The 15,866-nt window shown below is 35.1% G+C and overlaps 1 protein-coding gene across 2 annotated transcripts in view; it reads right to left on the bottom strand.

Moving 5' to 3' along the window:
* The window catches only part of IMPG1 (interphotoreceptor matrix proteoglycan 1), a 155,040-nt gene extending 149,078 nt beyond the window's left edge, over nucleotides 1–5,962 (bottom strand). For both annotated transcript variants that reach the window (XM_064360910.1, XM_064360911.1), the window contains exon 1: nucleotides 5,708–5,962. In XM_064360910.1, coding sequence (XP_064216980.1) covers nucleotides 5,708–5,774 — 67 coding nt within the window. In that variant the 5' untranslated portion in view covers nucleotides 5,775–5,962. The remainder of the gene's footprint in view (nucleotides 1–5,707) is intronic.
* Between the last annotated feature and the right edge of the window lie 9,904 nt (nucleotides 5,963–15,866).

Raw genomic sequence — 15,866 nt, 5'->3', positions numbered from 1 at the left:
ATGACGCTGACCTGAGACTAGCACAGATGAACAAAATATAGGAACTACACAGTTAATGTGCCTACCATTGGGCAGCTGTCTCAGGTATGCAAATGAAGCTATGTTCCCTGTTAATGAAGCCACAATGAAGCAAAATATCTTCTGTGTAATTTTATGAAATGAGAGCATACCCCAATAGTAAAGGCCTGGCAAGAAGTGGAGTGTCTGAAATGCAAATTTCCTGACATTTCCCAGCTACTAAAATAATTATCCTACCTTAGTGAACTAATAATAACTTAGTTAAAGGTTTCATTTAGTATAATCAAATGTAGTGGAAAAGACACATACTAAGATAAACACTATTTCCGTTTTAGGACTTGCCAAGGATAAATTTTCTTTCTTCTCTTTCTCCTAAGCATTGAATGTCACAAGCAATTAAATTAAATTATTTATGTGAAATGGAAAAGTGAGAACATAAAGCAGTGATGTGCATATCAGATGCAACTGGTATTTTCATTACGAACCTCAAAGAAAGGAGCCTTGGTGTCTTAATGAAGTAATTGTTCTTTGAGCTCTTGAACTGTCTTTTGTTGTGCTAAAACAATTTTATTTAATGAATGTTTTGAAATCAAAGCTATCTCACCTTTAGGTATTTGTGGAAAAAAACTACATTCAGAATCTGCAAAGCTTAAAGGAAACCTTTTGAAATATTGGCATGTCTTTGAATCATTTTATATTCTGTGTCTAGCACAGTATTGAGTATATGGTAAGCATTCTGCAGAATTAAATTGGTAAAAAGTCACCTAAGGGCATAGAAAAACTTTTGAGAAACAATTTGTAAATGTGAGTCAAATACCATACAACTGTTTACATTGCTTTGACCCAGTAATTTTACTTTAGTGAATTTATGCTGAGTCTTAAATACTGAGGCTTATGCACAAAGCTCTTTATTGCAATGTTATTTGCAATAACAAAATAATTAGTAATAATTAGTTTTGTTGAGTATTTAGATAAAGCATATCTTGACACATTCACTGAAAGAAACATGCAGCCAATAAAATGATCCTTGTCAAAACTAGAAGGCAATGTGGAACATTCATATGATGTAATAAAACTACAAAAAGGCTGATATAAAATTTGTGTGTGGTAGAGCTGCAATCGTGTAAAAATTAAATACACATACCTAGAAAAAGTAATGCTAGCATAGATTGTGTTTGGATGGAACTACTATTGGTAATTTCACCTCTTCAATTTTTTAAAACTATACATCTTTTAAAATGAAACTGCTGAATTTAGCTAAACACCCAGTTGTTATGCTTAGAAGCTAGTTGTGTTGAACTGAACCTTTCTTTTTTCTCCCCAAACCATTTTCTATGTAAATATACTCATGATGGTTAATTGGCCACAGATAAGAAACCAGTTGGCTGAGGTAAAACTTTAATTAATATAAACCTTGCTAACTGAAGATTAACATATTCACAGATCTAAGACTCTTATGAAATAAAAAGCCCTAAATGAGTAGCAAGTTAGGTTTTTTTTTTTTTCAATATGGCTGACTGGAGACATTGGATGCCAATTCTCCTTAGGAAGAAGACTTGTGGTGGCTCATGCCTGTAATCTTAGCATTTTGGGAGGCTGAGGTGAGTGGATCATTTGAGGTGAGGAGTTTGAGACTGGCATGGTCAACATGGTGAAACGCTGCCTCTATTAAAAATACAGAAATTAGCCAGGCATGGTGGCAGGCACCTGTAGTCCCAGCTATTCAAGAGGTTGAGGCAGGAGAATCACTTGAACCCAGGAGGCAGAGCTTACAGTGAGCTGAGATGGCACCACTGCACTCCAGCATGGGTGACAGAGAGAGACTCCATTAAAAAGAAAAAAAAGAAAAAAGAAAAAAGAGAAAGGACTCAAAGACTCAAAGTTACAGTTGAAAAATTATAAATAGAATTTCAAGAGGAAAGTGCTGGACCATAGTAGAGAGCTCGCCAGAAGAATCTAGGGCACAGAAAATCAATACACCAGGAAATGGCCATACTTCTTAAAGCAATCTCCGAATTCAATGCAATCTTATCAAAATATCAATGCTATTTTTCACAGAATTAGAAAGAAATAATACTAATATTAATATGGAACCAAAAAAGAGCTCAAATAGAAAAAACAACAAAAGAAAGAAGCTAGAAACATCATATTCAAATGATACTACAAGGCTATAGTAATTAAAACAGCATGATACTGATATAAAAAGATATATATATATATAGAATGGAATACAGTAGAGAACCCAGAAACAAAGTCACATACCTACAAGCAGTTGATCTTTGACACAGTTGACAAAAACATATACTGGGGAAAGAATATACTATTCAATAAATGGTACTGGGAAAATAGGAGAGCCATATGCAGAAGAATTAAACTGGACTAATATCTCCCAATGTATATAAAAATTAGCTCAAGATGGATAAAAGACTTAAACATGAGACCTTAAAACTCTAAACATTCTAAATGGAGACCTAGGAAAAAGTCTTCTGGACATTAGCCTACAGAAATAATTTATTACTGAGACTTAAATAGCAAATGCAACAAAACCAAAAATAGACAAATGGGACTTAATTAAAGTAAAATGCTTGTGCACAGCAAAAGAAATATTTAACAGATTAAAGAGATAACACACAAAATTGGAGAAAATATTTGCAAATTATTTTGCTTACAATATTTTGCAAAATTTTGTTAGGTGGGCTATTTGCAAATATTTTCTCCAAAAATATTTGCAAATATTTCCTCCAAAAATATTTGCAAATATTTCTCCAAAGGGCTAATATCCAGAATCTATAAGGAATGCAAACAACTCAACCAGAAAAAACTAACCCCATCAAAAAGTGATCAAAGAAGATTTTTCAAAATAACTTAAAACAGAACCACCCCCATTTGACCCAGCAATCCCATTACTGGGCTTATATTTAAAAGAAAATAAATCATTCTATCAAAAAGACACGTGCACTTGCAAGTTCATCACAGCACTATTCACAACAGTAAAGACATAGAATCAACCTAGGTGCCGATCAGTGGTGGATCAAATAAAAATTGTGGTATATATACACCACAAAACACTTTGCAGCCATAAAAAAAAAAGCAAAAATTAAATCATGTCCTTTGCAACAATATGAATGAAGCTGGAGACCATTATCCTAAGCAAATTAATGCAGAAACAGAAAACCCAATACTGCATGTTCTCACTTATAAGTGGGAGCTAAACAGTGGGTACTCATGGACATACAGATGGCAACCATAGACACTTGGGACGACTAGAGGGAAGAGGGCAAGAGAGAGACAAGGGTTGGAAGACTTCCTCTTCTGTACTGTGCTAAGTACCTGCATGATAGGGTCAGTTGTACCCCAAAACTCTGCATCATGCAATATACCTATGTAACTAACCTACATATGTATGCCCTGGACCTACAGTAAAAGTTAAAATTATTTTTGAAAATTAACAAAGAACATAAACAGATATTTTGCAAAAGAAGACATACAAATGGCCAACAAGCATATGAAAAAAATGCTCAATGTCACTAATCTCAGAGGAATGCAAATTAAAATCACATTGAGATATCATCTCACATCAGTCAGAATAAATATTATTCAAAGTCAAAAAATCACGGATGTGGAGAAGAGTAAATGCTTATGCACTGTTAGCAGAAATGTAAATTAGTATGACCTCTATGGAAGATAATATGGAGATTTACCTAAGAAGTAAAAATAGAACTACCCTTTGATCCAGCAATCCCATTGCGGGTATCTACCCAAAGGAAAAGAAATCATCATATCAGAAAGATATCTGCATTTGAATATTTATTGCAACACTATTCCCAATAGCAAAGATATGGAATCAACCCTAGTGACCATTAACGAATGAATAAAGAAAATGTGGTTATATATCCATGGAATGCTGCTCAGCCAAAAAACTGAATGAAATAATGTATTTTGCAGCAAACTGGATGGAATCGGAGGCCACTCTCTTAAGTGAAATCACTGAGAAACAGAAAGACAAATATGGCATGGTATCACTTACAAGTGGGAGCTAAATAATGTGTACACGAGACAAAGAGAGTGGAACAACAGATACTAGGCACTCAAAAAGATGGGAGAGTGGAAGGGGAGTGGAAGGGGAGTTAGGAATGAGAAATTACTTAATGAGTACAATGTACACTATTCAGGTGATGGTTACACAAAAGCCCAGATCTCACCAGTATGCAATATATCGGTGTAAAAATACTGCACTTGTACTCCCTAAATCTATATTAAAAAAACCAAATAACATGTTAGAATTTTTTATTGTGCAATTATTGGGCATTGTTTCCTAGAAGTAAGCATATAACAAATGGCAGTTTTTTGATAAGCTGATTTCATTTCACTTGTGATACATATATATATAATTGTATATATATATTATATACAATTATACTATATATATAATTATATATATACAATTATATATATGTATAATTATATTTGGAGTTGTGTATAATAGCTGATATGTAATATGTGAAAATAGAAAAAATAGTTGAATTAACAGAATTAATGTAACAAAAAATTTAACAAAGCTGAATTGCTTGGTTAAGTCTATGAAATAGTCAAATTGGTTTACTTCATCAAATTCAGTTCAGAATATGCCAGAAGCTCATTATTTATTTCTAATTAAAATGATTTTTATAAATATAAACATTTATATATAATTGATAATTTAATGAAAAAGTAAACTTTTGCTTCTTTCACTATTGTTTATAAATAACAAAACATGAAGAAACCTTTTTGAGAAATTTTTTTCTCCCTCCAAATGCAGCTACTGAGAAATTCTATATAAAATAACTGATGGAATCATAGTTATTTTATGACATACACATGCAATTAATTTTACTTTTTCATGGATGTTCCAAACCAATACTTTAGTTAAAATGTTTATTGTCTGAAGCTATGTCATCCTTAACAAAAACCTTACCATTATTGACTTCAAATGTTAAAAAGATTGAGTATGTTATAATAGTTAGGCTTATATAAAAATTTGAAGCTTTCTCCAGCAGGCTTTTTTTTTCTATTTTCAAACACACATTATTTTTCTTAAAACAGCCTGTTTGTGCCTTATTTTAATTTCATATTCAGATGTAGATTTGCCATAACAACACATACTGCCTAGTTCTTTGATATGTACAACTTACAACAACAACCAAATTTTGAAGCTGGTTGTCATCATGAACCCTAAGGATGAAGCATACTTGCTATTTTCTAAGGGAAAGCAACTCATGATTTCATTATGAGAAGGTTAAAAAATACTTTTTTTTGTCTGACCATAAATTATTTAAAACATTAATTTTATCTTTAGGTTTTGTTTGTTGAGTTTGGGTGCATAAATGGAGTTAGTTTTGTGTTAGTTTTATTAATACAATGTTGTTTGTATTAATAATAGGAATTTTCAATGAATGGTTTAGAACAGCAAATAGGATGCATTAATCTCTCCTAGTGTGTTAATAGTCACTGCATTTAAGACCATGTAATAAATATTAAATCAAGTGAAAATCATTTCTGATAATTATTCAATCAATCAAGCAGTATTTATTCAAGGCCTACCATAGACTAGCCCCTGACGTAAATTGGTAACCTTGTTGGTTCTAAATATTGCTTCCATCAGTAGATTTTATAGATAAGCAATTTAAAAATAAACATTAAAATAACTTACCTTTGGTTCCTTGAACTTGGAGGAAAATCCAAAAAACAAAAACAGCTCTTCTAATTTCCAAATGCATTCTGGCTTTTGTGCATTGGTAATTCGGATAACAATCACAGAACAACCTCAAATCCCATTAAAAAATAACAGAAATGTGAAAAATAATTAAATATTGATACCCACTGATTGAGAATAACCTTCTTGGGTTACGTTTATGAGGGTGGTAATTTATGAAGAACATGTAGCAGTGTCTGTTTCTGGGATAATCTGCTTGTCTTTCCCTTAGGTGTAATCTCTGCTTAAGGGCCAGCTGGAGGAACCTTTATCTCATTAACCTTCTGGAGGAGCATCTGTCAGCCTAGCTCCAGGACCCTGAATGCCATTATAAACAAGTGTCTACAGACACAGTTTTTTCTTAGTTATTCACCTGTTACAGTGACACAGAGAGCCAGGGGAAGTCCTGCCAAGCAGAGAATAAGGCTGACAGTTAGGGTAGATGTTTTCTAAAATGACATGCACAAGAAATCTCCATCAAAAGAGCTTAATTTCTATCTCTGAAAGTATCTGGTTATTCAATATGTATTAGTCTCTGCAGGTAGTGAAGCTGTCTCCATTCTCTTCTATGTTCTGCTTTATAAATTGCTTTTGATTTGGAATTACATACATGTGACTTTTTTGATTTAAGTCTGGTTTTAATTTTTAAAATCTGTATGTACAGAGTTTAAGGAGTCAATTATTTTTTACCAAGTTTATGAGAAAAAATTCTACCTTTCTTCTACCCATACTTTCTTTCAAAGGTGAGCCATTTTTACTTCATTAAGCTAAATCTTTTAGTAGTCTCATTTGCACTTCTAAATATCATGCCTCTATTACTATTTTGGAGGTTTTCACTTTTAGATATTATCAAATAATGGATATTGAGAATAACTTTACTTCCACACTCACTTTTTCCACTCACCATAAACATCCTTCCATCCTTCTACATCAGTGTTATTATAGTTTCAGTTTTGAATATTTGGTTTTATATTATTTTGACTATTCACATGCTGCATATTCCTGAGCCATGAAACACATTGTCATTACTACTGTGTATTGAGCTCTTGTGTTGTGGATAGACATTGTTCTTAGAGATGTCCATAGATTACCCATAGATTTCTCAATATGACGATGTAAGTACTATTAATATTATCTCTTTAAAAGTATATGTGGCAGAGCCAGGATTTGAACCTGAAGAGTCTGGTTCAAAAGTCTAGACTCTTTTTTGTTTTTATTTTTGAGATGGGGTCTCACTCTGTCACCCAGGTTGGAGTGCAGTGGTGTCATCATGGCTTATTGGCTCATTGCAGCCTCAACTTCCCTGGGGTCAGGTGATCCTCCAACCTTAGCCTCCTGAGTATCTGGGATTATAGGTACATGCCGCCATACTGGCTAATTTTTTGTATTCTTTTGTAAAGATGGGGTTTCCCCATGTTTCCTGGGCTAGTCTTGAACTTCTGGGCTAAAGTGATCTGGCAGCCTTGGCCTCCCAAAGTGCTGGGATTATAGGCATGAGCCACAGCACCCGACCAAGAGCCTATACTCTTCATCACTATCCTTCTATGATACTTTTTGGAATTGTCTCTTTTTTTTTTTTTTTTAAACCTTTTCTTAGTTTCTAAATAAAAAATAATAAATTACCCCCAAATGTTACCCTGGATATGTAAATCTCTTCATATAGTTAAACACTTCAGATAGTCTCTCTTTCCCAGAGCTTTCTAACTCTCTCCAGTCTGTATTATTTAATTTCTTGTCATTGTTCACAGCAGTCATCTGGGGATTGCTGTTCACAATCATACTGAGGATTCCTTCAACCTCTCTCTTGTGTTGGATTCTGTGATTTCTGGATCATGTACTGTCTCTTTCTTAATCTCTTGTTTTAGCAGAACACATGCTCTAGTACATTACTGAAAGTTTGTGGTCAATAAATTTAAAATCTTACACGTTTGAAAATGGTTTCCATCTATCCTCATACTTGGTTGATAGTTTGGCTGGATATAGAATTCTAGGTTGAAAATAACATTCATTTAGGTATTGAAAATGTTGGCTGTAGAAATTCTAAAATTTTATTACTGTTGTCTTCTTTCTCATGGTTTGTTGTGGCTTTATACTTAAAAAAATTCCTTAAACTTTATTTTCTTGGGGTATGCAGAGGTGGTCAAAGGTAATAGATTTTTAGGTCTTATCTTCAACTACAGATTATTTTTGTAATATTTAAAGAAAATTGCCATCAACTGGTATAGAATCCTACTTATAACAATGTATCTGAAAATGAGAAATGAACTCGGTGAATAGCTGTATCTATTTTTACATAACCATATGTAGGAAAAATGATATGAGAATGCAATAGACTAGATACATATTTATACATAAATATTTCTGAAATACATTCATATTAGCTGAGGAAATAATTCTCTCTTGGTTTGCTATATAACTTTATGTTATACTAACATTTCTAACCCTGTTGTGAAGTATTTCTTCTTTCTCTAGGAAAGAAACCAACAATTTCAAGTTCTGAAAACAATTTCCTCCTAATAGTCTTCTTAATGAAGTGTGTTGCTTAAGAAAAATATAGGATAGACTAATTTGTGTTCAAGAAGATATCCTCTATCATAGATATGAATATAAAAGTATTTAATTTGTTTTAAAATGACAGATATTTAAAAGTTTCTCTTGGTGGCAGTACCTTATGCCTTTTTCTCCGCTTTTGATGAAAAATCTGGGAAACTAGTGTTGATAACTTCCACTTAGAAAGCAAGTAAGAATGACAAATAGTCATTATTCCCAAGACAATGCTTTCTGGGACCATCAAGTTGTTTTCTGATTACTATTGTGTCTAATTATGGGTCACTGTTAATTAATCCAGAAGTGCTTCTTCAAGGTGGTTGTCAACTATAACTATTATTCTTAAAGAGGTAAGCTTTCCCCTGTATTTTCTGGCAGAATTTTAGTGGTGCATTTAAAATGTACAAGGTAGGGTAGAAAAGGCAGTATATCCTTCCAGATATATTCCTTCATCTGAAATCTATGAATACAAACAATAAGTTTTATATTAGTCCATTTTCACACTGCTATAAATAACTACCTGAGACTGGGTAATTTATGAAGAGAAAAAGGTTTGACTAACAGGCAGGCCTAACACGAAGAATGACTCGGGAGTCTCAGCCAACTTACAATCATGGCAGAAGGCAAAGGGGAAACAAGGCATGTCTTCTTATGGTGGCAGGAGAGAGAGAGAGCAAGGGGGCCAATGTCAGACTTTTAAACCATCAGATTTTGTGAGAAGTCACTCGCCATCATGAGAACAGCATGGGGGAAACTGCCCCCATGATCCAAACACCTCCCACTGGGTCCCTCCCCTGAAATGTGGGGATTATAATTCAAGAGAGATTTGGGTGGAGGCACAGAGCAAACCATATCATGTTTACCAAAATGAATTAGTTAACATCACAAAGAAATGATTCCACTTGTTAATTGAAATAGATACAATTTTTTGAGTTCCTATTAAATACCAAACTCTCAATTAGGTGCTTTATATGCATTTATATGACATTTTCCCAGCACCCTTGTGAGGTAAGCACTATTTTTTAAATTAAATTTTTAATAGCGGTTTTTTATTTTTTGTAGAGATGGAGTCTCACTCTGTTGCCCAAAGTGGTCTCAAACTCTTGGATTCAAGTGATGCTCCTGTGTCGGCTTCCCAGAGTGTTGGGATTACAGGTGTGAACCACTGCACCCAGCTCGTAAGTACTGTTTTTATTTACATTTCACAGTTGAGAAAACTGAGAGTTAGAGATGGTGGGTACGTTATTCAACTATGAAACTAATAAAACTGAAGCAGGTTTTCTACTCAAGACCTTTCTGCTTTCAAAGCCTATGTTCTCTCTGTTGTCCCTCACTATATTTCCTCTATAGGAAAAACATGCTGAGCAAGTAACTGATACTGACTGGACAAATTAACATTGAACAGAAGAGAAGCCATGAAAAGGCAGGTTCCCATCAAGTGTTCACTGTTTACATTGGTTTTTTCCTTCACATTACACCTACTAACTTAAACATATGTAAGGTGGTTACATAGGAATCTAAAAGTTTCTGTCTCTGGAATGGTGTAGTCTTTTCTTTGGTAGTAGGACTAATGTCCTCATACTGTTTCTAGGTTTCTCTTTGTTCACATTATTGGTTGTTGATTTGTCTCTCCAATCCAGGCAGGCACAGGGGATTCTTGATACATTTCCATCACCATCAAAATGTGTGATTAGTCATTGAACTTCTAGAAGGAACCACCACTAGGAGGGGCAAATAGTCACTGTCATATACATATTAAATCTGTAATCTGGAGGGAATAGGTTGTATTAGTTATGAAAAACCCTAACATCTTCATCTGTATTTCTGGATATTTTTAAGAAATTCCTTTCTTGCTAATAGAAGGTTCACTCTGTGTAGCTCAGAGTTTTCCCTGCATTATTAATTGTAACTTAGAAATCAGGGATATAATGCACAGAAACACAAGGGTAACATTAATTGGAATGTCATCCAAGGTAGGATTCCATCCCTTGAGTTTACCCTCTGGATCCATCTCACTTTCACTGTCAGCAAAAGACTATAGGATTAAACAAAAAGAGATTCCTCAGACATAATGAGGAAAGAAGAAACAGGTGGAACCTACCAAAAAGCTGGCTGCACTAGAGCAAAAATAAACGGAGGCAACCATAAGGCCTCAAGATGGCAGTTTTAGTGAGGATGAGATTGATGGCAACCCAGATACAGAGGACCTACATCGTTATTTCTCATTATTTTCTCAGAGACCTCTTTACTGAATCCTAGTGTGGGAAGGTTGAATAATCCCATCCTCTTGCAGAGAAATAGTAGGTCAGCTTCCTTCAAGGGCTCTTAACATAGGGCTCTTTCCTGTCTTGCTTCCTTGCCCCTCTCCAAGTTCTTGGTAATAAATACAGCAAATACAGAATGAACTGATCTAGTCCATTGGTAAACATCATCATAAGCCACAGACTAGAAAAACACACAAGTAGGCAATTTTTTTTTAATCTTAAACGTGTCAATCTCCATGTATTTTGAAATTCCAATTTTTCAAAAATAATTAGCCACAACTGCTAAGAGAATCCACAGGTTTGGTCTCAGCAAGTTACATATATTCCTTTCTATATGTGGTTGAAGAAGTCATGATAAATGTTGCACATTCTAAGAGCACAGTGACTTGAATTGAGAGACATTAAAACCCAGTTTAAATGATGCTACTGAAATATCTTTGTGGCTTGCATTCCTCCAGTTCTTATTGTCTGAGCACTTAGGCACATGGCAAGGAAGTATGAATGATCAGCAGGGTCAAGGGTTTCAAAGAGAATCAAGAAGATGAGTGCTGAGGAAACTGTTGGAACTGTGATAGGGAGAGAAATCTGTTACCTTTGGGAGGCCATTTCAGTAGCTTAGTGGGGAAGGAAGTCAGCCCACAGTGCATTACAGTGTAACTGGATGGCGAAAAAGAGGCAGTGAGGGAGATTTCTTTTTATATAGTCAAGCAGCAAAAGATCAGAGAGAATTAGTTTAATAAGCTAGTCAGGAAAAAACACAAGCCTATTTTAGAAAAGGGTTGTTTAGAGGCAGAGCAAGAGGCATGGTGAAAGTGTTTTTGTAGCACAGTTAAGGAAGGAAGAGAGAGAGAGATCAGATCAAGATCAAGATCTGCTAGTGCAAGATTTTGCCTGCTTAACAAGCACTTGCTTAAAAAGAAGTTTATGAATTGCTTCATTTTGTAGGACTCAAAAAAGTGTTAGAGCATGAAACACAAAGACATATGCTCGTGCAGGGGCACACAATCTGAAAGTGATATAATGCATCTAAAGATAATGAAATGGGGTTACCAGTTCAGTACCTTTCAAAGTGATGCCATATGAAAAATGCTAGCCAAAACACTTTAATCATAGTAACAAACATTTTTTAGTTTTAAGCCCTTTAGAGGTCTTTAATTTCTATGTTGACCATATTAGGTGACTACTATTGTCACGTTGCATATGAGGACATTAAAGCTTAAGGAGGTTAAGGAAGTTCTTTCCATTTCATAGCTAATAAGTGATTTAAGCACAGTCTCTGACCACAAGTTAGAATCCTACACTTATTAACTATCAGTAAAAATGAGTGAAATGCATGATCTGAAGTCTCAAATAGACATTCAGCAAAGAGGCCACACTCCAAAGATGGCTACTATAATCATCAATGACTTTTAATTCTGATTAACACAAGAGTTTTAAATACTAGCATAATGAAGGATAGAAATGGGCATTCATTGGTGAAATAAGTGGTTTGTTAATAGGTAATGGAAATGGGCATGTACTAAGTGAGATTAGAAATAGTTAAAATTTGTGAATTGGTTAAAATATTTTAGAAAGATTCCCTGTTCTGACACAAGTCTAGTGTGTCATTCTTCAGTTTTGTGATGAAGTTGGACGCTTGTTTCTCGAGAGTCCTGTTGCCTAGTCATATCTTTGGAGGATCCTTGCTAACTGATGATGAAAATGAGGCCACTTAAATTTGCCTCTAGACTGTTTTGCATTTATACCAAAGAAAGCTCATGTAATACATGGTTGGAAGGACTTCAATCCTTTTTTGAAACCAAAGTGGGATTTTATTGAACCTACAGAACAGGTGATACGGTCTATTTGAGGACTGCTGACTAATACTTGTTAATTTAATAATAGTTTGCATGTGTAGAAGATTTTTGTTTGATTCTTTCTTTTACTGAAACCTGGTAATAAAGTTGTAGGGGAGTAACTACCTCTAAACCACTTTCAACTATTAGTGCCCATGTAACCTACTAAACTCAACCTATTTGTATTTACCTAAATTGGCCTAGATCAATTTAACACATAACTTTGTGAGTTTTCTCTGTAAATTAACTTTTCCAGTTTACAAAAAAAATTTCTCGCCTTTTAATATTAACATCCTGATGATTTTCTCCCCAGATTTCACCGATCTGCCCTCTAGTTTTACTGAGAAAATAGGTATAGTCAGGAAGTCCTACCCAGAGCAATCAGGAAACAGGAAGAAATGAAAGACATTGAAATAGGAAAAGAAGGCAACTTGTCTTTCTTCATTGATAGTATAATTATATACTGAGAAAACCCTAGACTTTGCCAAAAGGCTCCTGAGATAGATAAACAACTTCAGTAAAGTTTTAGGATACAAAATCAATGTACAAAAATCAGTAGCATTTCTGCACCCCCAAAGCATTCAAGGTGAGTACCAAGTCAAGAATGTATTCTCATTTACAATAGCCATGCACACAAAAATGAAGTATCTAAGAATACATCTAACCAAGGAGGTGAAAGATCTCTACAAAGAGAACTACAGACACTGCTTAAAGAAGTCAAAGATGACACAAACAAATGGAAAAACATTCCATGCTCATGGATGAGAAAAACTAATATCATTAAAATGGCCACACTTTCAAAGCACTCTACAGATTCAAGGCTATTTCTATCAAAATATCAATCTAATTTTTCACAGAACTAGAAAAACTCTTCTAAAATTCATATCGAACCCATAAACAGCCTAAATAGCCAAAGCAGTCCTAAGTAAAAAGAAAAAAGCTAGAGACATCACATTACCTGACTTCACACTGTAAAGATAGTAACCAAAACAGCATGGTACGGATACAAAAACAGACGTATAGACTGGAACAGAATACTCCATTAAAAAGTAGGCAAAAGAAATGAACAGACACTTCTCAAAGGAGGACATACAAACAACCAAGAAATATATGAAAAAATGCTGCACATCACCTAATCAGAGAAGTGCACATCAAAGCCACAATAAGATATTATCTCATACCAGTCAGAATGGCTAATAGTAAAAGGTCAAAAACAACAATGCTGGTGAGACTATGGAGAAATGGGAACACTTATACACTGTTGATGGGAATGCAAATTAGTTTAGACACTGTGGAAATCAGTTTGGAGATTTCTCAAAGAACTTAAAACACAGCTACTATTTGACCCAGCGATCTCATTGCTGGGATTTATATCCAAAAGAAAATAAATCATTCTACCAAAAAGATACATGCACTTGAAAGTTCATCAGAACATTACTCAAAACAGCAAAGACATGGAATCACCCTAAGTGCCCATTAGTAGTGGATTGGATAAAGAAAATGTGGTACATATATACTGTGGAATACCATGCAGCCATAAGAAGAATGAAGTTATATCCTTTACAGCAACATGGATGCAGCTAGAAACCATTATCCCAAGTGAATTAATGTAGGAACAGAAAACCAAATACTGTATGTTGTTCCTTAAAAAGGGACGTATAGGGCCTGGCGCGGTGGCTCACGCCTGTAATCCCAGCACTTTGGGAGGCCGAGGCGGCTGGATCACGAGGTCAAGAGATCGAGACCATCCTGGTCAACATTGTGAAACCCCGTCTCTACTATAAATACAAAAAATTAGCTGGGCATGGTGGCGCGTGCCTGTAATCCCAGCTACTCAGGAGGCTGAGGCAGGAGAATTGCTTGAATCCAGGAGGCGGAGGTTGCGGTGAGCCGAGATCGTGCCATTGCACTCCAGCCTGGGTAACAAGAGTGAAACTCCGTCTCCAAAAAAAAAAAAAAAAAAAAAAAGGACATATAGACACTGGGGACTACTATAGGAGAGAGTGTGAGAGGGGGCCAATAGTTCAAAAACTAACTTCTGGGTACTCTGCTCACTATTTTGGTGACAGGCTCATTTCTATCCCAAACCTCAGCATCATGCAGTATACTCATGTGAGGAAACCTGCACATTTACTCCCTGAATCTAATATAAATTTGAAATTATTAAAAAAAAATAAGAAAATAAGTGTAATCAGAGGGACAGTCCTTCAGCTTTCCTCATCTTCCATCATCACCTGTTAACCATTAACCATCAACTATTAACCTAGATTTGGTGTTTATCATGTCTATGCATGTTTATATATACTAATGCAAAAACATATATTTGTATTGTTTTTATGCATTTTCAAATGTTAAATAAATAATATATTGTACATGTCATTTTACAAATTACTTCTTTGGTCAGCATTATGTTCTTGAGATTTAATTATATTAATTTATTAATTTATTCATTTCAATTTTGTTTAATATTTTATTAAATAACTGCTGTTGATTTTATTCTCTATTGATGGGTATTATACAAATTTCCATTGCTACCAATGATAAATGAGAAGTTCCTATTTCTCTACATTCATGCCAACACTTGAATTGTCAGACTTAAATTTTGCCAAACTGATGAGTTTAAAATGGTGTATCACCATAATTTGAATTTGCATTTTCCTATGTCTTAGTCTGTTCTCATGCTGCTATGAGGAAATACCCAATACAGGGTAACTTATAAAGAAAAACGATTTAATTGACTCAGAGTTCCATGTGGCTAGGGAGGCCTCAGGAAACTTACAATCATGGTGGAAGGGAAAGAAAACACTTCCTTCTTTACAAGGCAGTAAGAGAGAGAGAAGTACCAGCAGGGAAAATGCCAGATGCTTTTAAAACCATTAGATCTCATGAGAACTCACTCAGTATCATGAGAACAACATGGGTAACCCACCCCCATGATCCAATCACTTCCCACTAGGTCCCTCCCATGACATGTGAGGATTATGGGAATTGAAATTCAAGATGAGATATGGATGGTGACATGGCCAAGCCATATTATTCCACCCCCAAATCTCATGTCCCCTAAAGTCTTAGGTCATAACAGCATTAACCCAAAGTCCAAGTCCAAAGTCTCATCGGAGACAAGGCAAGTCCCTTCTGCCTATGAGCTTGTAAAATAGAAAACAAGTCAGTTACTTCCGAGATTCAGTGAGAATAGAGGCATTGGGTAAACACACCCATTTCAAATGGGAGAAATGGGCCAAAACAAAGGGGCGACAGGCTCATGCAAGTCCAAAATCCAATAGGGAAGTCATTAAACCTTAAGGTGCCAAAATGATCTTGGACTGCATGTCTAACATCCAAGTCATGCTGATGCAAGAGGTGGGCTCCCATGGCCTTGGACACCTCCACCCCTGTGGCCTTGCAGGGTACAGCCCCCCTTCCAGCTGCTTTCATGGGCTGGCATTAGGTGCCTGTGGCTTTTCTAGGAGT

This window comes from Aotus nancymaae, unplaced genomic scaffold, assembly GCF_030222135.1.
Source record: "Aotus nancymaae isolate 86718 unplaced genomic scaffold, 86718_ANA_hifiasm-v0.15.2.pri h1tg000040l, whole genome shotgun sequence".
In the NCBI taxonomy this organism is placed as follows: Eukaryota; Metazoa; Chordata; class Mammalia; order Primates; family Aotidae; genus Aotus; species Aotus nancymaae.
This window is presented reverse-complemented; position numbering and strand designations above follow the sequence as displayed.